Genomic DNA, 19,091 nt, shown 5'->3' with positions numbered 1-19,091 from the left:
CGGTCAACTACCAAGCTCCCACTACCGCCTATGCTCCGATGCAATCTTTGCTCCCTAAAAATCAAGCTGGATGATCTGCACCAACGAGTGGGTGCCAGCTACAAGTACCGTGAGTCTGACATTATGGATTTTACAAATTATTGTTCTGGCGAAGATGGTCGAGATCGTAACATTCAAACTGAGGGGTTTCACGCGTACGTTTGACAGAGACGTTACCGCTGGCAAACTTTGTGGTGGGGGCTTGTTTATTTATATTAAAAACAGTTGGCGCTGAAACTTTGCTGTCAGAGACAGAATATGCACCCCTGACGGCGAACTTTTGTGTACCTGGGCACCTAGTGTGACACAGTTAGTGCCCAGGGAATTCACTAATTTGTTTGTTGTGCTGTTTACATCCCACCCACCGGGAATGCAAGCAGAGCAGCCAATCTAATTGTAGATTGTGTCCATTGGCCTGATGCCTCAATGTTGATACTCTGCGATTTCAATCACTGCAGTTTAAATAAAACCCTGCCAGGTTTGAAGTGTACCACCAGAAAGAATATAATGGACAAATGCTATGGAAATACGGTATTAAGGATGTCTACACTGCTAAAGCCAGACCCCCCCCCCAAAAAAAAACAATTCTGACCATAATGTATTCCAGCTGCTTCCCACGTATCGGTAAGTTTTTAATTCCATCGAACCACAAATTCAAAGCATCAGGGTATGGCGTAATGATAAACTGGAGTTTAAGGGATGCTTACTTTGTACAGACTGGGCCATTTTTCTTAAGGATGCAGACAATGACAATGCTACAGAATGTATTACTGACTACATAAACTTTGCATCGAGTCTGCCATACCCTGGAAAACTGTTAAACTGTATCCCAACAATTAACCTTATTTCACCACAGAAATCAAGGATTGAATTAAAATAAAAATGATTGCATAAGTTGGGTGATACAGCAGCGGTCGAAGCAGCCCAAAAGGACCTGAACGTACATGTGTGACAGCACGGCAGCAACATAAGGAACAGGCAGAACAAGACCTGGTGGAATGCAATACAAAAAAATTATGGGACTTGATCAGATATAAGAAACATGAATGTCAGAAGGAAGCCTCTGTTTGCCAATAATGAAACTGCCAGTGAAAACAAACTGAACAAGTTTGTGTTTTAATGTTGATAACATTGTTTTTTTGGCGTCGGAGGCAAAAAAAAAAAAAAAACTTTGGTCAAAATTAGGGCTGCATGAACTTAAAAAAAATAAATAAATAAATAAATAAAAATAAAAATAAAAAATTACATTGTAACCCTGTGATATACTGTTTGTTGTGATGTGATAAAATACAGGATAACATACTAGTGACGTGAAAACCATCACTTTTCTTTTTCCCTCGATGTATGTCTTGGACAGTTTGTAATAATTTAGGAAATAAAACTACTGTATGTTCAACAGAGCACAGAAGTATACAGAGTTATTTGTGTGAAGTCTAACTCAACTTAAATACACGGTAGTGTTGAGCAGATGTCTAGCCAGAGATGGTTAAAAAAAAATTCATGCCCAGTTATACTGTACTATGTAGTCATAGAACATTCCTAACACTATTCATGTTTTTAAATCTGTAATTTTATACATTCTAACATAATATGCATTAGTATTTCTATATTTGAGTGCATTAGTTTAAACAACACACCTTTCTGTGTGCACCTTGTGCCTGGAATCAGACTACAAGATTGTAATCCCGTTATAGGTCCGACACATACCCTACATGCTTGCCGTTTCACAAGCACAAACCAAGGTTTATCGAAACTTTAGAGCATGAATTGACAGAATGCCACCATGTTTACGTAAAAACGTTAGTGCTAGCACTAGCCAGCTATATAACGTTATGTTGCTTGCTTGCGAGCCAAATTAAAAGTATGTGAACATAACCTCAAGCTCTCCTTGAACAATGGACAGTAGATAATATTCTCTACGGAGCACCCGGGGAGGACACCACACTTCTGGGCTGCTCCGTGTATGTTGTTTTAAGGTTTATAATTTACCGTAACATTGGTGCTAATCTTTCTAGCATGGCTAGCTTTTCTTATCACCGTGTGCTGGCACTTATTTAACTGAAACTCATTGTTTAATTATTTGTTGTGACAGTTTTACAGTAAACTACAGCTGCGAGTGACCAATAAACAACTTGAAGAAAGAACACTTTGCCTCGTATTTGGAGAATGTATATGTCAAACTATTCACAGTGCGATTGTGATTGGTGGAATGATGTGCACAGTGCATGTTGGGTACCAGAGTTCTTTTGCCTCCTAACCTAACGCTGTTTCAAAACCCTAACCCTGTTTTGAAATTCTAATTTGAAAACCTAACCCTGTTTTAAATTCCTACTTTGAAACCCTAATCAGGGTTGGCACTTCGCTAATGTGGATAAACAGTATAAAATATCCTAGCCACATGTGTGCCACAACATCACGTGTGTTTATGTGGTTAAACATTCAGCCAAACTTAGTCACTGGGCAGCTGATAAGCCTTTAACGATATGGGCCCAATTAAAACTACCTAGTCATCAAGAAAGGACTAGGGCTTAGAGATTTGGGAAAATACTCACTAAATATTATTTTTAAACAAATTCTGTGATTGCGATTCAGCGTGCGAATTTTCAGGGGGGAGATTTGTTATCTCCAGCATTATTTACTAAACACAATAAATTAAAATGTATTCTATAGTATGACCAACACAACATTGGATGTAGCCAAAAAACAAACAAACATGTAGGTCTGACCTAAATGTTATGATGAATTGATATGAATAAACAATCTTTTTTTTTTTTTTACTATTGAATTGTAAAAAGGAAAACCTTCCATCACAGTAGAATACTGACTTCATGCAATTTAAAAATGTAATACTGTATAATGATGCTCTTCTCACTCTCTGTAGCACTGCTGTCAGTGTCAGTAGAGTATAGAGATAAATTGGAGTGACACTTTTCATCAGCAAGACGTGTGTATAAAAGTGGATCAAATGATAAAATACAACCCCAATTCCAATGAAGTCGGGACATTGTGTTAAATAAAACCAGAATCAAATGATTTGCAAATTATGTTTACCGTATATTTAATTGAATACACAAAAAAGACAAGATATTTAATGTTCAAACTGATAAACTATTGTTTTGAGCAAATAATCATTAACTTAGAATTTTATGGCTGCAACACGTTCTAAAAAAGCTGGGACAGGTGGCAAAAAAGACTGAGAAAGTTGAGGAATCCTCATCAAAAACCTGTTTGGAACATTCCACAGGTGAACAGGCTAATTGGGAACAGGTGGGTGCCATGATTGGGTATAAAAGAAGCTTCCCTGAATGGCTCAGTCATTCACAAGCAAAGATGGGGCGAGGTTCACCTCTTTGTGAACAAGTAGGTGAGAAAATAGTCGAACAATTTAAGGACAATGTTCCTCAATGTACAATTGCAAGGAATTTGGGTATTTCATCATGTACGGTCCACAATATCATCAAAAGGTTAAGAGAATTTGGAGAAATCTCTGCATGTAAGCGGCAAGGCCGAAAACCAACATTGAATGCCCGTGACCTTCGATCCCTCACGCGGCACTGCATCAAAAACCGACATCAATGTGTAAAGGATATCGCCGCATGGGCTCAGGAACACTTAAGAAAACCAATGTCAGTAAATACAGTTTGCCGCTACATCCGTAAGTGCAACTTGAAACTCTACTATGCAAAGCAAAAGCCATTTATCAACAACACCCAGAAACGCCGGCGGCTTCTCTGGGCCCGAGCTCATCTAAGATGAACTGATGCAAAGTGTTCTGTGGCCCGACGAGTCCACATTTCAAATTGTTTTGGGAAATTGTGGACGTCGTGTCCTCCGGGCCAAAGAACCATCCGGACTATTATGGACGCAAAGTTCAAAAGCCAGCATCTGTGATGGTATGGGGCCGTGTTAGTGCCAATGGCATGGGTAACTTACACATCTGTGAAGGCACCATTAATGCTGAAAGGTACATACAGGTTTTGGAGAAACATATGCTGCCACCCAAGCAACATATTTTTCATGGACGTGTTACAACAGTATGGCTTCGTAGTAAAAGAGTGCGGGTACTAGACTGGCCTGCCTGCAGTCCAGACCTGTCTCCCATTCAAAATGTGTGGCGCCTTATGAAGCGTAAAATACGACAACGGAGAGCCCGGACTGTTGAACAGCTGAAGCTGGACATCAAGCAAGAACATGATTTGCAAATCATTGTATTCTGTTTTTATTTATGTTTAACACAACGTCCCAACTTCATTGGAATTGGGGTTGTAAAAGCTTGTGCCATGTCACTGAAACATATATGAATATATAATGCCTATAGTTGTGCCAAAAATATTGGCACCCTTGGGGTGCCATTATTTCAACCCATGACTGTATAAAAAGACATGCTTTTGACATACAATCACATCGAGCCAGTGGTCATTCTCTTTTTCTGTTGTACAGCTGCAACTTGGCTGCTTGTCGTCGTTACTCTTCCAACCTCCTGATCGGCTCAAACGTACGGTTTGATGATGCTAAGTTCAGTTGCGTGTGCCTGTACGTCGAAATCCTCCTCCTCATATTCCAACACATTGCTTGCCACTGTGTATAGTGTGTAGCACACTGTGTTTTTCCACTGCAACGTCACTTCCGGTAGCGCTTGCGGTAGATAGAGTAACCACACCCCGGTGTCTTGAGCTTCGGGATGTTCGGGGAGGGCTCAATATGCTTTATAAAAAACAATTTTTTAGCTAAAATATGGTTGAAAACTTGCTGGAAGTTATGTGCATGTATTACATGATATATAAACAATGCAAATAGGAATTTTAACTGACCCCATACATCTTTGTCATCTCACCTTTAATTGTAAGCGGTATGTGTGGAGAAAACCAGGCACTGCTCAGCACCTGTCCAATACAGTGCCAACAGTGAAGCATGGTGGTGGCAGCATCATGCTGTGGGGGTGTTTTCCAGCTGCAGGGATAGAACGACTGGTTGTAATCGAAGGAAAGATGAATGTGGCCAAGTACAGGGATATCCTGGATGAAAACTATCTCCAGAGTGCTCAGGACCTCAGACTGGGCTGAAGGTTCATCTTCCAACAAGACAATGACCCAAAGCACACAGCTAAAACAACGAAGGAGTAGCTTCAGAACAACTCCGTGACTTGAATGGCCCAAGCAGAGCCCTGACTTAAACCCAATTGACCATCTCTGGAGAGACCTGAAAATGGCTGTCCACCAACATTCACCATCCAACCTGACATAACTGGAGAGGATCTGCAAGGAGGAATGGTAGAGGATCCCCAAATCCAGGTGTGAAACATCATTCTCAAAAAAACTCATGGCTATATTAGCTCAAAAGGGTGCTTCTACTAAATACCCAGCAAAGGGTCTGAATACTTATGGTTGTGTGATATTTCAGTTTTTCTTTTTCAATAAATCTGCAACAATTCAATTTTTTTCTGTCAATATGAGGTGCAGTGGGTACATTAATGAGGGAAAAAAATTAACTTAAATTATTTTAGCAAATGGCTGCACTATAACAAATTAAGGGGGTCTGAATACTTTCCGTGCCTACTGTGTGTGTGTGTGTGTGTATATATATATATATATATAATATATACAGTATATATACATATGAACGTATAAATACAAATAAATTAAAAATAATAATATATTTATGGTGCATTGAGGGTGAAAAAAATGACATCACACACGATAGCGAAAAAAAAAAAAGGGCCGATAAGAGCCGAATCATTCAGCGGCACGCTGGTCGCCAGCGGCTTTCTGTTTGCATTGGCTTGGGGCAGTCATGGATATTTGCACAAAGGTTTTTCGCCTGATTTGGCCGCATGCAGAAGCACGGTTGTCACTGTGAGCTAACAGCTTAGGGAAACTCCAACTCCTGCAGAACACCGCTCCACCACATATTCCTTTGCAATGTTCATTCACTGGATAATAAATTAGATCATCTACAAATGGAATTAAGATCAAAACACACAATGGCCCTACCGCGTTCGACAGGGCCAGCAAGAGTCCATATCCACAAATGACTCGCGTCTGCTTGTCTCAGGAGCAACACCACCTGTCCCCGGCACTGTTTGCTCACCCACAAATTCAAATGTTTTCAATTAAACATTAACATGAATGATCACCTTTTCTTAGTTTAAAAAAAGATTATTTGGGCCTGTGTATTATTAAAATTTGAGAAGACAAAAAGAGTATAGTTGTGTTGTCCTCACGACACGTAACTGCATGAAGCTAGACAGTCAGTGAACTAATAAAGACAGCTCTGTACACAATGCGTTCTTTTCTTGCTTTTATGTGAGTCACTTGTGTTGATTCAAATAGATATAGTAAAAAGGTTGAAACATTTAGAGCACAACTCAACGTGTTATGAGCCGTTTTCAGAGTTAAATTTTACTGTGACGAGTCGAGTAGCTAGAAGAATACATCAAAAATCATCTACGAGTCAGAAGATGCGCTTTCATTGCTGCAAACCAAACAATCCTTAAAGAAATGTCTCACTCTGACAGTTTTACCCAACAGTTTGCACTATGAAATACGCACTATCCACCCATTCATCAATTTTCTTCCGCTTATCCGAGGTCGGGTCGCGGGGGCAGAAGCTTTAATAGGGAAGCCCAGACTTCCCTCTCCCCAGCCACCTCAACCAGATTTTGGGAACAACCCAAGTAATCCATACATACAAAGAAAGTAGAACAAATAAGATCAGAAATTAATTTGTGTGCAATAATGTGAAATTACACAGGGAAAAGTATTGAACAGGCCAACTGGTCTTTATTTAATACTTTGTACAAAAGTCTTTTTTGCAATGACAGCTTCAAGACACCTCCTGTATGGAGAAACTAGTCGCATACATTAATCTGATGTGATTTTGGCCCATTCCTCCACACAAGCAGTCTTCAAATCTTGAACTTTCCGTGGGCTTCTTTTATGGACCTTGACTTTCAGTTCTTTCCATAGATTTTTGATTGGATTCAAGTCAGGTGATTGGCTGGGCCATTCCAGAAGCTTTATTTTTTTTCTTTGAAACCAATTGAGAGTTTCCTGGGCAGTATGTTTTGGATCAATATCCTGCTGAAATATCAACCCTCATTTCATTTATCATCATCCTTGTAGATGGCAGCAGATTTTTGTCAATGATGTTTCGGTATATTTGCCCATTGGGCCTTCCTTCAATAATGTGACATTTACCACGACCATTTGCTGAAAAGCAGCCCATAGCATCATGTTCCCACCTCCGAACTTGGTTTGGTGTTTTGGGTGATGTGCAGTGCCATTTGTCCTCCAAACGTGGTGTGCATTATGGCATCCAAAGAGTTACATTTTGCTCTCATTCGACCAAACTATAATCGGCCAGTATTTAACTGGCTTGTCCAAATGTTGTTCAGCAAACTTTAAACAAGCTTTGACATGCCTTTTTTTTTTTTTTTTCTTTCAGCAATGGGGCCTTGCGTGGTGAGCATGCATACAGGCCATGGCGGCGGAAAAAATTACTCACTGTTTTCCTTGTGAAAACAGTACCTGCTAATTCCATGTCTTTTTGAAGCTCTTCATAGGTGGTCCTTGGCTCTTGGACAACTCTTCTGATTATTTTTTGCACTTCTCTGTCAGAAATCTTGTGAGGAGGCTTTCCACTTTCATATTATGGCCTCAACTGTGCTCACTGGAACGTTCAGAAGCTTATATATTTACCTGTAACCAATGCCATCGTTATGTTTTGCAACAATTAGTGGTCTTGAGACAGCTCTCTGCTCTTACCCATCATGAGATGTGTCTTGACTCGTACCTTGGCAATGAGACCTTTTTGTATGCCATTAAATGGGACTGAACGAGCCGATATTCATTTACACTGACAAGGGGCTGGATTGCGGTTTGATTATTGATAGATTTTAGCTGTTGTCTTGGCTTTTCATGCCTTTTTGCACCTCCCTTTGCACCTCCCTTTGTTCAATACCTTTTCCCTGTCTCATTTCACATTTTTACACACAACTTCATTTCTGATCTTATTTGTTCTAATTTCTTTGTATGTATGGATTACTTGGGTTGTTCTCAACATCTGGTGAAATTTTTGGGTCAATTGCACATTTGGAAGTATATTTAGTGAGAAAAATTATTAAATACGTATTTCAGCCGCTGTATGATAATAAATGATATCAAATTAGTATAATATTATTTTAATTATATTATATATTAATAAAAATGCACTCTTTTATACATCCAGTTTTTATATAAAACAATTATATACAATATACATAAGTGGGGAATTGCTGCTCCAGCTTTCCATCAGTTTGGGGGTTCTTTACCTGGAAATCGTTGAAGATATATGATATTTTAAAACATTATATCGGTTGTTCGCTTGGAGAAGCAGCAAGCTCTCAGTTATCGGTGGCAAAAAATCTATTTATTGTGCTTCCTTGGGAATAACATACAATAGTTGCAGTACGTTATCATAAAAACCTTTAACTTGATACTGCAAAGACATACAAAATAAGACCACCAACAGCTCCATGTTTTATCTCAAAAAACATGAATTTGTAAAATGACCTTTCCATTGATTCAAATCTTACTCATCAAAATCATATGGGACAACTGTAATGGCTGTGTTGAGATTTATGAAATGTTCCTGTAGGCAAAGCCATTTATAACTTTGTCAGTGGCTTTCACATTTTATACCATACACACATTTATCCCTCCTTTGCACAGTCTATTTCTTTAGAGTGGCGGACGACTGGTTAGAGCGTCTGTCTCACAGTTCTGAGGTCCGGGGTTTAATCCCCGGCCTCGCCTCTGTGGAGTTTGCATGTTCTCCCCGTGCCTGCATGGGTTTTCTCCCGGCACTCCGGTTTCCTCCCACATCCCACAGACATGCGTGGTAGGTTAATTGACGACTCTTAAATTGCCCGTAGGTGTGAATGTGAGTGTGAATGGTTGTTTGTATTGATTGGCTGGCAACCAGTTCAGGGTGTACCACGCCTCCTGTCCGATGACAGCTGGGATAGGCTCCAGCACTCCCACCACCCTAGTGAGGATAAGCGGCTCAGAAAATGGATGGATGGATGGATATTTCTTCAGAACAATTAAAAATAGCCATATTGATATATGCCTGCACAACCCAGCCTCTCAACATCCTTAAGATTTGGCTTGCAAAAAATTAATGAAATGATCTGACAGTGCCTGGAGGGACGTTTTCAGAGGGACACAGTTCAAAAGCTATGACTGCTTTATAGATCCAGTGTCTCCTACACCCGTGTGGCTCAGCACCATCGATCCATCATTCTGTAGAGCCCAATCCAATTTAGAAAGCCAAGGAGCCCCAGCACCCTAAAGCCTTATCCTAACCAAAGCCCGCTATCACAAAGCGTACTTACCTTCCTACGTTCAAGCGTAAGGGTGAAGGGTGTGCTGTGAATGGGTGCTAAAGAAGACTGCAGACAGTAGCTGTACAATTTAGGCCCACCACACAGCAGACCACTGAACTGGACAATTGCGAAAAAAAATAAATTTGGCAACTCACATACAGTATACACCAGGGCCCAGTGGATCAAAGGTAATATGATCAGATTTTTGATAATGGATTGGATCAATTCTTAAAAATGGGTTGCTCAAAACCCAAAATAGATTCTGAAATTAGATTAGCTCACTAAATCCAATCTTGGTTTTTAATCTGGATCAAATTAGTGTTGTTCAAAATTTTTTAGTAGGGTTGGGCTAACTTGGAGGAAAAAAGGATTATTCTGATCCCAGTAGTTTGGTGGATTCAGGGTGGATTTCAGGAACAAAATGAGACTAAAATAAAATTTTACTGGTCAAATAAGTAACATTTATCAAGGAGCAGATATCAATTTATTTATTTTTGTCCAAACTGATTTTACAACCATTATAGATGAAATTATGGACTACTTCACACTACAGACCGCTAAAAAGTAGAAATAAAATAATCCTCTCAAAAGTTGTAAAAATCAAACAATAACGCCTTCAATAAACTCTAAGAAACTTAATATATACAGACACATCCAAAATTTAATTTGAAAAACAATTAGAATTTGTCGTTTAATTTAAAACTTTGCATTTGGAAACTGAATCTGAACAGCATTATTGGAAATTGAATTGATTAGTTTGGAACTGATGTCCAATAAACTTGAAAGTGAATGAAAGATTATTTTATCCGCAATGAAAATTCAAATTGGTGGGTGGATGAGATTCTGTTATTGGACTTCTGTGCTCGTCACGGATTGTCCATAACGAACACCATGTTCAAGCATAAGGGTGTCCACACGTGCACTTGACACCAGGACACCCTAGGTCGCAGTTCGATGATCGAATTTGTGGTCGTGTCATCGGACTTGCGGCCGCATGTCTTGGACACTCGGGTGAAGAGAGGGGCGGAGCTGTCAACTGATCACCACCTGGTGGTGAGTTGGCTCCGATGGTGGGGGAAGATGCCGGTCCGACGTGGCAGGCCCAAACGTATTGTGAGGGTCTGCTGGGAACGTCTGGCAGAATCCCCTGTCAGAAGGAGTTTCAACTCCCACCTCCGACAGAACTTTGCTCATGTTCCGGGGGAGGCGGGGGACATCGAGTCCGAGTGGACCATGTTCCGCGCCTCCATTGGTGAGGCGGCCGACCGCAGCTGTGGCCGTAAGGTGGTCGGTGCCTGTCGTGGCGGCACTCCCCGAACCCGTTGGTGGACACCAACGGTGAGGGATGCCGTCAAGCTGAAGAAGGAGTCCTATCGAGCCTTTTTGGCCTGTGGGACTCCTGAGGCAGCTGATGGGTACCGGCTGGCCAAGCGGAATGCAGCTCTGGTGGTCGCTGAAGTAAATACCCGGGCATGGGAGGAGTTCGGTGAGGCCATGGAGAAAGACTTCCGGACGGCTTCGAGGAAATTCTGGTCCACCATCCGACGTCTCAGGAGAGGAAAGCAGTGCACCACCAACACTGTGTATAGTGGGGATGGGGCGCTGCTGACCTCGACTCGGGACGTTGTGAGTCGGTGGGGAGCATACTTCGAAGACCTCCTCAATTCCACCGACACGCCTTCCCATGGGGAAGCAGAGTGTGGGTTCTCTGAGGCGGGCTCTCCTATCTCTGGGTTTGAGGTCACCAGGGTAGTTAAAAAGCTCCTCGGTGGCAGGGCCCCGGGGGTGGATGAGATTCGCCCGGAGTTCCTAAAGGCTCTGGATGTTGTGGGGCTGTCCTGGTTGACACGCCTCTGCAACATCAAGTGTACATCGGGGATAGTGCCTCTGGATTGGCAGACTGGGGTGGTGGGTCCTTCTTAAGAAGGGGGACCGGAGGGTGTGTTCCAACTACAGGGGGATCAGACTCCTCAGCCTCCCTGGTAAGGAGTGCTGGAGAGGAGGGTCCGTCGGGAAGTCGAATCTCAGATTCAGGAGGAGAAGTGTGGTTTTCGTCCTGGCCGTGGAACAGTGGACCAGCTCTACACCCTCGGCAGGATCCTTGAGGGTGCATGGGAGTTCGCCCAACCAGTCTACATGTGTTTTGTGGACTTGGAGAAGGCGTTCGACCGTGTCCCTCGGGGAGTCCTGTGGAGGGTGCTTCGGGAGAATGGGGTACCGAACCCCCTGATACGGGCTGTTCGGTCCCTGTACGACCGGAGTCAGAGTTTTGTCCGCATATCCGGCAGTAAGTCGGACTCGTTCCCGGTGAGGGTTGGACTCCGCCAAGGCTGCCCTTTGTCACCGATTCTGTTCATAACTTTTACGGACAGAATTTCAAGGCGCAGCTGAGGCGTAGAGGGGGTCCGGTTTGATGGCCTCAGTATTGCATCTCTGCTTTTTGCAGATGATGTGGTTCTGTTGGCGTCATCAAGCCGTGACCCCCAACTCTCACTAGAGCAGTTCGCAGCCGAGTGTGAAGCGGCTGGGATGAGAATCAGCACCTCCAAATCTGAGACCATGGTCCTCAGTCGGAAAAGGGTGGCGTGCCCTCTCCAGGTCGGGGATGAGATCCTGCCCCAAGAGGAGGAGTTCAAGTATCTTGGGGTCTTGTTCACGAGTGAGGGAAGAATGGAACGGGAGATTGACAGGAGGATCGGTGCAGCGTGTGCAGTGATGCGGACTTTGTATCGGTCCGTTGTGGTAAAGAAGGAGCTAAGCCGAAAGGCGAAGCTCTCAATTTACTGGTCGATCTACGTTCCTACCCTCACCTATGGTCACGAGCTGTGGGTCGTAACCAAAAGAACAAAATCCCGGATACAAGCGGCCGAAATGATTTTCCTCCGCAGGGTGTCCGGGCTCTCCCTTAGAGATAGGGTGAGAAGCTCGGTCATCCGAGAGGATCTCAGAGTAGAGTCGCTGCTCCTCCGCATCGAGAGAAGCCAGATGAGGTGGGTGGGGCATCTGATTCGGATGCCTCCCGGACGCCTCCCTCGTGAGATGTTCCGGACATGTCCCACCGGGAGGAGACCCCGGGGACGAGCCAGGACACGCTGGAGAGACTACGTCCTTCAGCTGGCCTGGGAACGCTTTGGGATCCCCCCGGAAGAGCTGGATGAAGTGGCTGGGGAGAGGGAAGTCTGGGCGTCCCTGCTAAAGATACTACCCCCGCGACCGGATAAGCGGTAGAAGATGGATGGATGGATGGAAAATTCAAATGATATATTTTCACATTCAGTTTGATCATTTCACATTCGGTTCAACAAATTCTGCTCATTTTTTTTTCATTTTGCTGTGCCACCTAAAGTAACAGCAAAATGAATGTTCACATTCAAGCACCCTTCCTTCAACATTAATTACAGTATATGAAAGCACAGATGCTTCTGTATTATCTTTGCTGCTTCAGTGGAATGAAGCAACACCTCTGAGTTCAATTATTAAAACGATACTTAGAACTCTGTAAAATGTTGTTATTTAGGTGATGTGAAAGTTAAATCAGCTGTTTCAGTGAAATACCACTCAATAAACATTGTCTCTAAAACAGCAATGTCTGGGTTTGACTCACTTACGCTAAAGTGTGCGGATCAAACACCTAGATTTTCTTGTGAGGTAGGTGGGAAAAGAATTGTGAGCAATGGGCTGAAGCAGAAGTGTAGACTTCATACCAATACCAGGTAATTATGTTTGGGGAGGGCCACTGTCAGGCCATGAGAGTATTGAGTAAGAGAGCAGGGACATGGGATGGTAGGGAAACTTGCAGCAGTGTTATTAAGGAGGCAGATGGTTGAGTGGGGGAAATTCAGATGAATGGGCACTGAGAGGGCTGAGCTGGTGTTTGGACAGGGCAAAGAAAAGTAATTAGCTGTTTGCTCCGGGTGTTTCACATTGACTATGATGCCTGCTGTGCAGACAGAAGTCTTTATGTTTACAGGTCAACAAGGCCAGGTTATGCAGCCACCAGCAGTGGTAAACTGCTCTTGCACAGTTCCAACTTCCGAGTCCTTTTTACCTTCATAATTCATAATGCAGTCATTATTGAAGAGTAACTTTGTGCACCATTTTTGTTGTCATCCCTACATTAAAATCTAGGTCTGTCACGTACAATCTTTGTCTTGCAAACAAACACACTTGCACGTGCGCACACGCATCAGTCTCTTGCTGTACTGTATATCACACCATTTCAGCCATACCAACTGCTTCAATCTTTCTTCCTCACACAATTTCTATTTATTTTTGATGTTGCAGCTACTTTGATCTGTCTCTTTCCTCCCACACTGTATATCTGCCTACCTTTCATTGCTTTCCAAAGCAGAACAACAGAGCAAAGCTCTTTATCATTGCAATCAATGATGTGGGCGGACTGAGCCTGAATAATTTGTATTCATGTGTGCTGTACCTCAGCCCATGGGGATTTCAATTATAGCCAATAAAAGGCAAAAGGGTTACAACGTAAGTGCCTCAGTCATGATTGCAGAAAATCGTTGACAGAAAGAAATCTGAAGTTTAGGTTGCTATGCTACACTTTTAAAAGCAAACTTAATATCTATGGCCATAAAATGCCTCCAGCAAATATACAAGAAATAATAGCACTTTTTATTAATATTGAATTAGATATACTATACAAACAAATAAGTTTTGCCATTTTGCTGAATATTTTGAAAAATATACCAGGCCAAGCTAGATGCATTTAAATTTTAAGAGAACATCCAGTAAGACAATAGGTGCTCATGTAAATAACTTAAATTGCAAAACTGCAGATATAACATTCAAAATATTTCTTCACATGTATTTTTGCCTTCCAACCACTGGTAAAGAATGTCCAAAAGTTTGAAGTACTGACATTTGGTACGTCCTCCAGCCATAACTATTAACAGTCTATAATGTTTAGTTTTTCTTTCAATGTAAATAGGCAAATTCCACGACTGCACAAGATTGACTTCAAATTCTGCAGCCATGTTAAGAAACTTAAGACAAACCATGGAAAAAGAACAGCCCAGATGCTAGGGGTGGGCGATATGGGCATTCCATTTTAATTTTAATTTTACGATAACAATCATTTGACGATATCTTATAAGAAACTGTGTAAATCTCTCATTGCTTCCCAGGACATTTGTTGATAGACACAGTATTTCAGAACAACGGCTTTTGTTTATTTTTTTTAAGTGCTTCATACTGTATATCTTCTACAAAAAAATGCACAAGAATATTGTTTGGCAATATTCAAGAATTAATTATTTTACGTTATGTCCAGGCTGTATACAGGGAAATATGCCAAATCAGGTTTGCACAATAGTATTTTAGTTAAGCTTTTGTTGAAAAAAAAAAAAAGGTCAACAAATGTCCAAAAATTAAGATGACATCAAAATGTAACCCTAATTAAATATTTTAAACCAAATAAACAAGTTTGTCACTACCGCACACACTGGCAGACAAATTTGTCTCGAACACTGCAGAAAAAAACTTAGTTGATGGCGTTCTTTATTTCTTGCCAAAGTTTAATTGTTATTGTCATATAGTATACGTGTTTGCTAGATGACTCAGCAAGGGTTTGATGAGTGTGTTGTGCAGATTTTCTCATGTTTTCTCGAGCGGAAGTTGTGTTTGGATGGCTGGATGGATACTTTATTCATCCCATGAGGGAAATTAGATTTAGTACCTTTATAACAAAGCTTTAAAATCGTTCCACATTACTAGGTGTTTCTTATGAAGAGTGAAATGGAAAAAAGATCAAGCTTTCCACATGCGGGCACACAAATGTAATTTTGAAGCGATATGTGATGCCATGACCGGATAATTATTATTATTATTTTTTTTTATTCCTGGTGACAAGTTTAGCAGCTGGTGTTGGTAGTACAGTACAAGGTTTAAATTAGTAAAACAGTGGGTGATCGATGACGGGATAGTCAACTAGAGTATTTACAAACAGCTGCAGCAAAATTTGGGTTACACTAGCGAGAACCCATTAGCCTCACCAGCAGTCAGGATGACTTTGAGAGTGCAGTTTTTTTTGTATAAGTTATCCAAAATGAATAAATCCTCCAGTGAATATACAATCGTAACAGCGCCGTTCATTCTCTTCGTTTCGCTTTTAAACTGGCCATGTTTGGGAAACCAGCGCGTACAGTATATCGGTGGCCTGTGTAATTTTCCTGTTGGCCAGCAAAAAAATAGAAATGAGTTCCATTGAGGTCCATTATTCCAAGTCACACAGCTGCTACACTCCTGAAAAGGTTGCTCGGCCCACAAGTTTGAGAATGAGAGAGTTTATTTTGTTTGCCACTGAGTCATGTAACTGAATCATGTCCGGTGAGTCAGCGAATGAGGACTTTCATGCACTCCCTGATTTTTCTCCTCATATGCCATCCATGCACTCCTTCGGTTGTTTTCTTTTAGAGACAGTATGAATACTCGATAATGTAAAATTGCACATCGTTAAAGCAACCTTCACAATTATACCCAGATATCCAAACACCAAACGCATGAAAATGGTGACCAAAAAAAAAAAAAAAACGCACAGAATTTTGGGGATTTCAACATAAATTAAGCAATCTGGAAGCCTCTAAAGAGTACAATAAGGCTAAAAAATAATGATAATTATTATTTTTTTTTAAATCACGTAGAAAACATATTTACACCGCTCAAGTACATGTTGATGTACAAATTTAAGATTAAAATTAAATTTCCCTCATTTATTTGCTTTTTTTTTCTGTGACTCAAGTAAAAGGAAATAGTAGTCCTCCAAAAAAATTACTTGCCTAAGAGTAAAAAGTACACAGTGAAATTATTACGCAAGTACTGAGTAAATAGTGAGTAACTTCAGATTTTTTTTTCTACCACAGCATGAACATAAATTAAAAAAAAATTTACAACAAAATGTGAATGTACAAATTCTGACATTGCTATGTGTGTGTATGCACAGTCAAAACTACAAAAAAACATCTGCAATTTACTGCACGGTGTTTTCTCAAGTTATAAGTGAGCTGAAATATCCACGTTTGGGCAGACAGTGCCAGACAAATACTACAATACATGAAAGCTGTTGTTTTTGTTCGCCTAAATGGAAACAAGAGTAGCACGCCGTTGCCTTCACGGTAATGACGACCTTCCCAAAATGGTGGCCACTTAGGCACAACGATCAGCGGTTCAGGCTTATCTTGTGTGAATATCTATGTCCGGGAAGCCCAATGGAAGACGCTGTGTGAAGTAATGTGACTTTCTTGTGTCGTTTGATTGGTGAACAGACTTAAACATCACTAGCGCTTAAATTGGATGACGCAAACAGCGCCGATGCGGAAGTCGAAGTCGTAGTCTCGCGCACGAAATAGTTGATAAATAAGCAATAATAAATAATAATAATAAATAAATAAAAGTAGCAAGCAACATTTAGATCATTGTAACGGAGTAAAAGTACCGTGACTTATTAACAGGAGAAGTGGTGGAAGTTTTTTTCTGGTCTAGTCAACTCCTATGACTTCGAGCGCACAAGCGGAACCTCAGGCCGCATATTAGTCCGCCGCGGAATAATATTCACCATTACATCTGTGTGTTGATGGTGGATGTGTGGAATGGCTCTAGCTGCCAGCCTTCAAGACAGCCTATGACGATTTCCCCCCCCAGGAAAAACTCATCAGATCTATATGATTTACGTAAATGGCCTATTCTCAGTTCAAAATGGCGAATTTCGCCGAAAGGCGACTGATTTGCATGTATGTATATCGAAGGCGATATATATCGCCCACCCCCACTAGATGCAGATTTTAAAGAATGTTCACTCAGCTTTCCCTATTCAAAACACATTACTGCCTGAAAATGGCCATCCATACAAACTGTGTAGCGCACACAGGCTCAGAGTAAGATGGATAACTGAAAAGGTAAGTGGACACAAAGAACACAGTTCTCATTGCATGCGAAGGAGGAAATGGTTAAGGATCATTTATGAGAGCAAGAAAGATAGTGTGGACCATGCCTGAACGCTTAGTTGAATATATTTTTGTCTTCTGCTTTACCATGTTTAACAGGCCTTAGAACCTGACGGTAAGAGCTGGGGCTGATGGCCTCCTTCCGGTTATCTGAAAGGGAGGCAAGTGAACACACAATGCCAACACATACTGGAGGAGTCAGAAAGGTCTGAACAGTCATAAGAATAAGTTAGAGTATGACATACAGAGTTCAAGAGTACAACATGCAATTGTAGTTAAAATATAAAATAATAATTAATGCATGTTTGGCAATGCTACATTTTATTTTTAGTATTTGCCATGAACTGATTTAAAAGAGGGGGAAAAAAAAAAAAAAAAAAAAAAGGCGACGAGCCATAACCAGCCAGTGGACCAGACTTTGGCCAACCCTGTTCGAGTCTCAATGTGGGTCCATAAACGTGTGTGTAAAATCATGGGAGACTTACCTCTGGGCCTTGGTGCTCTCTTCCTGCGGTCTCTGAATGCAGCTCCTGACTGTAGGGCTTCAAGCAAACTATCCATCACACCTGTCTCATCATTCTCTGAAAACCCAAGAAAATAAGGGGTTATTCAAGAAGTAAAGAAAATCAGATAGGGAAGACATTCTTTTAGTTGCGAGCTTTTACATAATAGCTGCAAAACAGTTTCGCTCTGACACTAAGAGCACAGTAAGAACATAGTACATCAAACATACACACAAGACTTGCACATACCATATCACAACTATTTGTAACAAAAACAGAAGGTGGCGTTTGCTAATGGAAAATATTCTTGGCATACAAGTCAGATGGTTGTCAATTTGGCGACAGAATTATCAGAAGCTAACTGAATGAACCAGGAAAGAATACACAAATCAATGACAAAATGTGATCAAACCTTAAGTCTAAATCAAATCAGTGTATGTGGTGTTTGATGGTTTACAAGGAAAATGGAGTGTAGACAGAGTATTGTTTTCCTCAAACAAACAAAATGCTAAACATGTCTGCATTGTTTCAGTGATTATATTTTACAGAAGTGCCGCTCATGTCAACGTAGCATGCATTTCTGAGCAGGCCCAACGCTTCCTGACGTCTAAAATTGTTTGGGCTGCAGAGACAATTCATCAAAGGCAGCAAATGTTCCACATAGTAACACACATACGTAGAGAAAACAAACAGAATGGAACAGATAAATCAAGTGTGTGCCCTCAAGTGCAGTGCCCGATTTGACTACAATGTACAGGAACATGAAATACATTGGGGACTCTTAAGGGAGGAGAAAAAGAAGCACTTGAGCCTGAAGACAATACTATATGGGAGTAAAAACAGACCAATTTTATACTACTTATTCCGATTAGAACCCGAAGACAGAAAAGAGCTTCATAAAAATATAGACAGCCTGACAGAATATTTTAACACACTGAAACACAGTCACATGCTTGCAAAGTTTAGTGAGATGTCACATGGTTAGCATTGGGGAGGTACAGCAGCAGAAAAAACATTGTTCCTTTGACACGCACAACTTGCCTGGCTCTTGTTTTCAAATGACATCTGGGATCAGAAATCTAACAGTTTTACAAGATCAATGAAAAATAAAGATGCATTCTGCATGGCTCATTTACATAAACCTCCCAAATTATTGGAACAGTTAGGCTAATATTCTTTATTTTTACTGGAGACTGAAAATATTTTGTTTTGACATGTAAGATTACA

The 19,091-nt window shown here is 41.1% G+C and overlaps 1 protein-coding gene across 7 annotated transcripts in view; it reads right to left on the bottom strand.

Moving 5' to 3' along the window:
- LOC133472273 (protein diaphanous homolog 3-like) overlaps positions 1–19,091 on the bottom strand; it is a 247,402-nt gene that overhangs the window by 67,399 nt on the left and 160,912 nt on the right. For 6 of the 7 annotated variants that reach the window (XM_061762856.1, XM_061762891.1, XM_061762871.1 and 3 more), the window contains 2 exons: positions 17,847–17,942; positions 17,449–17,511 (listed from right to left, as the gene is read on the bottom strand). In XM_061762856.1, coding sequence (XP_061618840.1) covers positions 17,449–17,511; positions 17,847–17,942 — 159 coding nt within the window. The remainder of the gene's footprint in view (positions 1–17,448; positions 17,512–17,846; positions 17,943–19,091) is intronic. The other variant, XM_061762881.1, reaches the window with a different exon arrangement.

Source organism: Phyllopteryx taeniolatus, chromosome 2, assembly GCF_024500385.1.
Source record: "Phyllopteryx taeniolatus isolate TA_2022b chromosome 2, UOR_Ptae_1.2, whole genome shotgun sequence".
Classification (NCBI taxonomy): Eukaryota; Metazoa; Chordata; class Actinopteri; order Syngnathiformes; family Syngnathidae; genus Phyllopteryx; species Phyllopteryx taeniolatus.
This window is presented reverse-complemented; position numbering and strand designations above follow the sequence as displayed.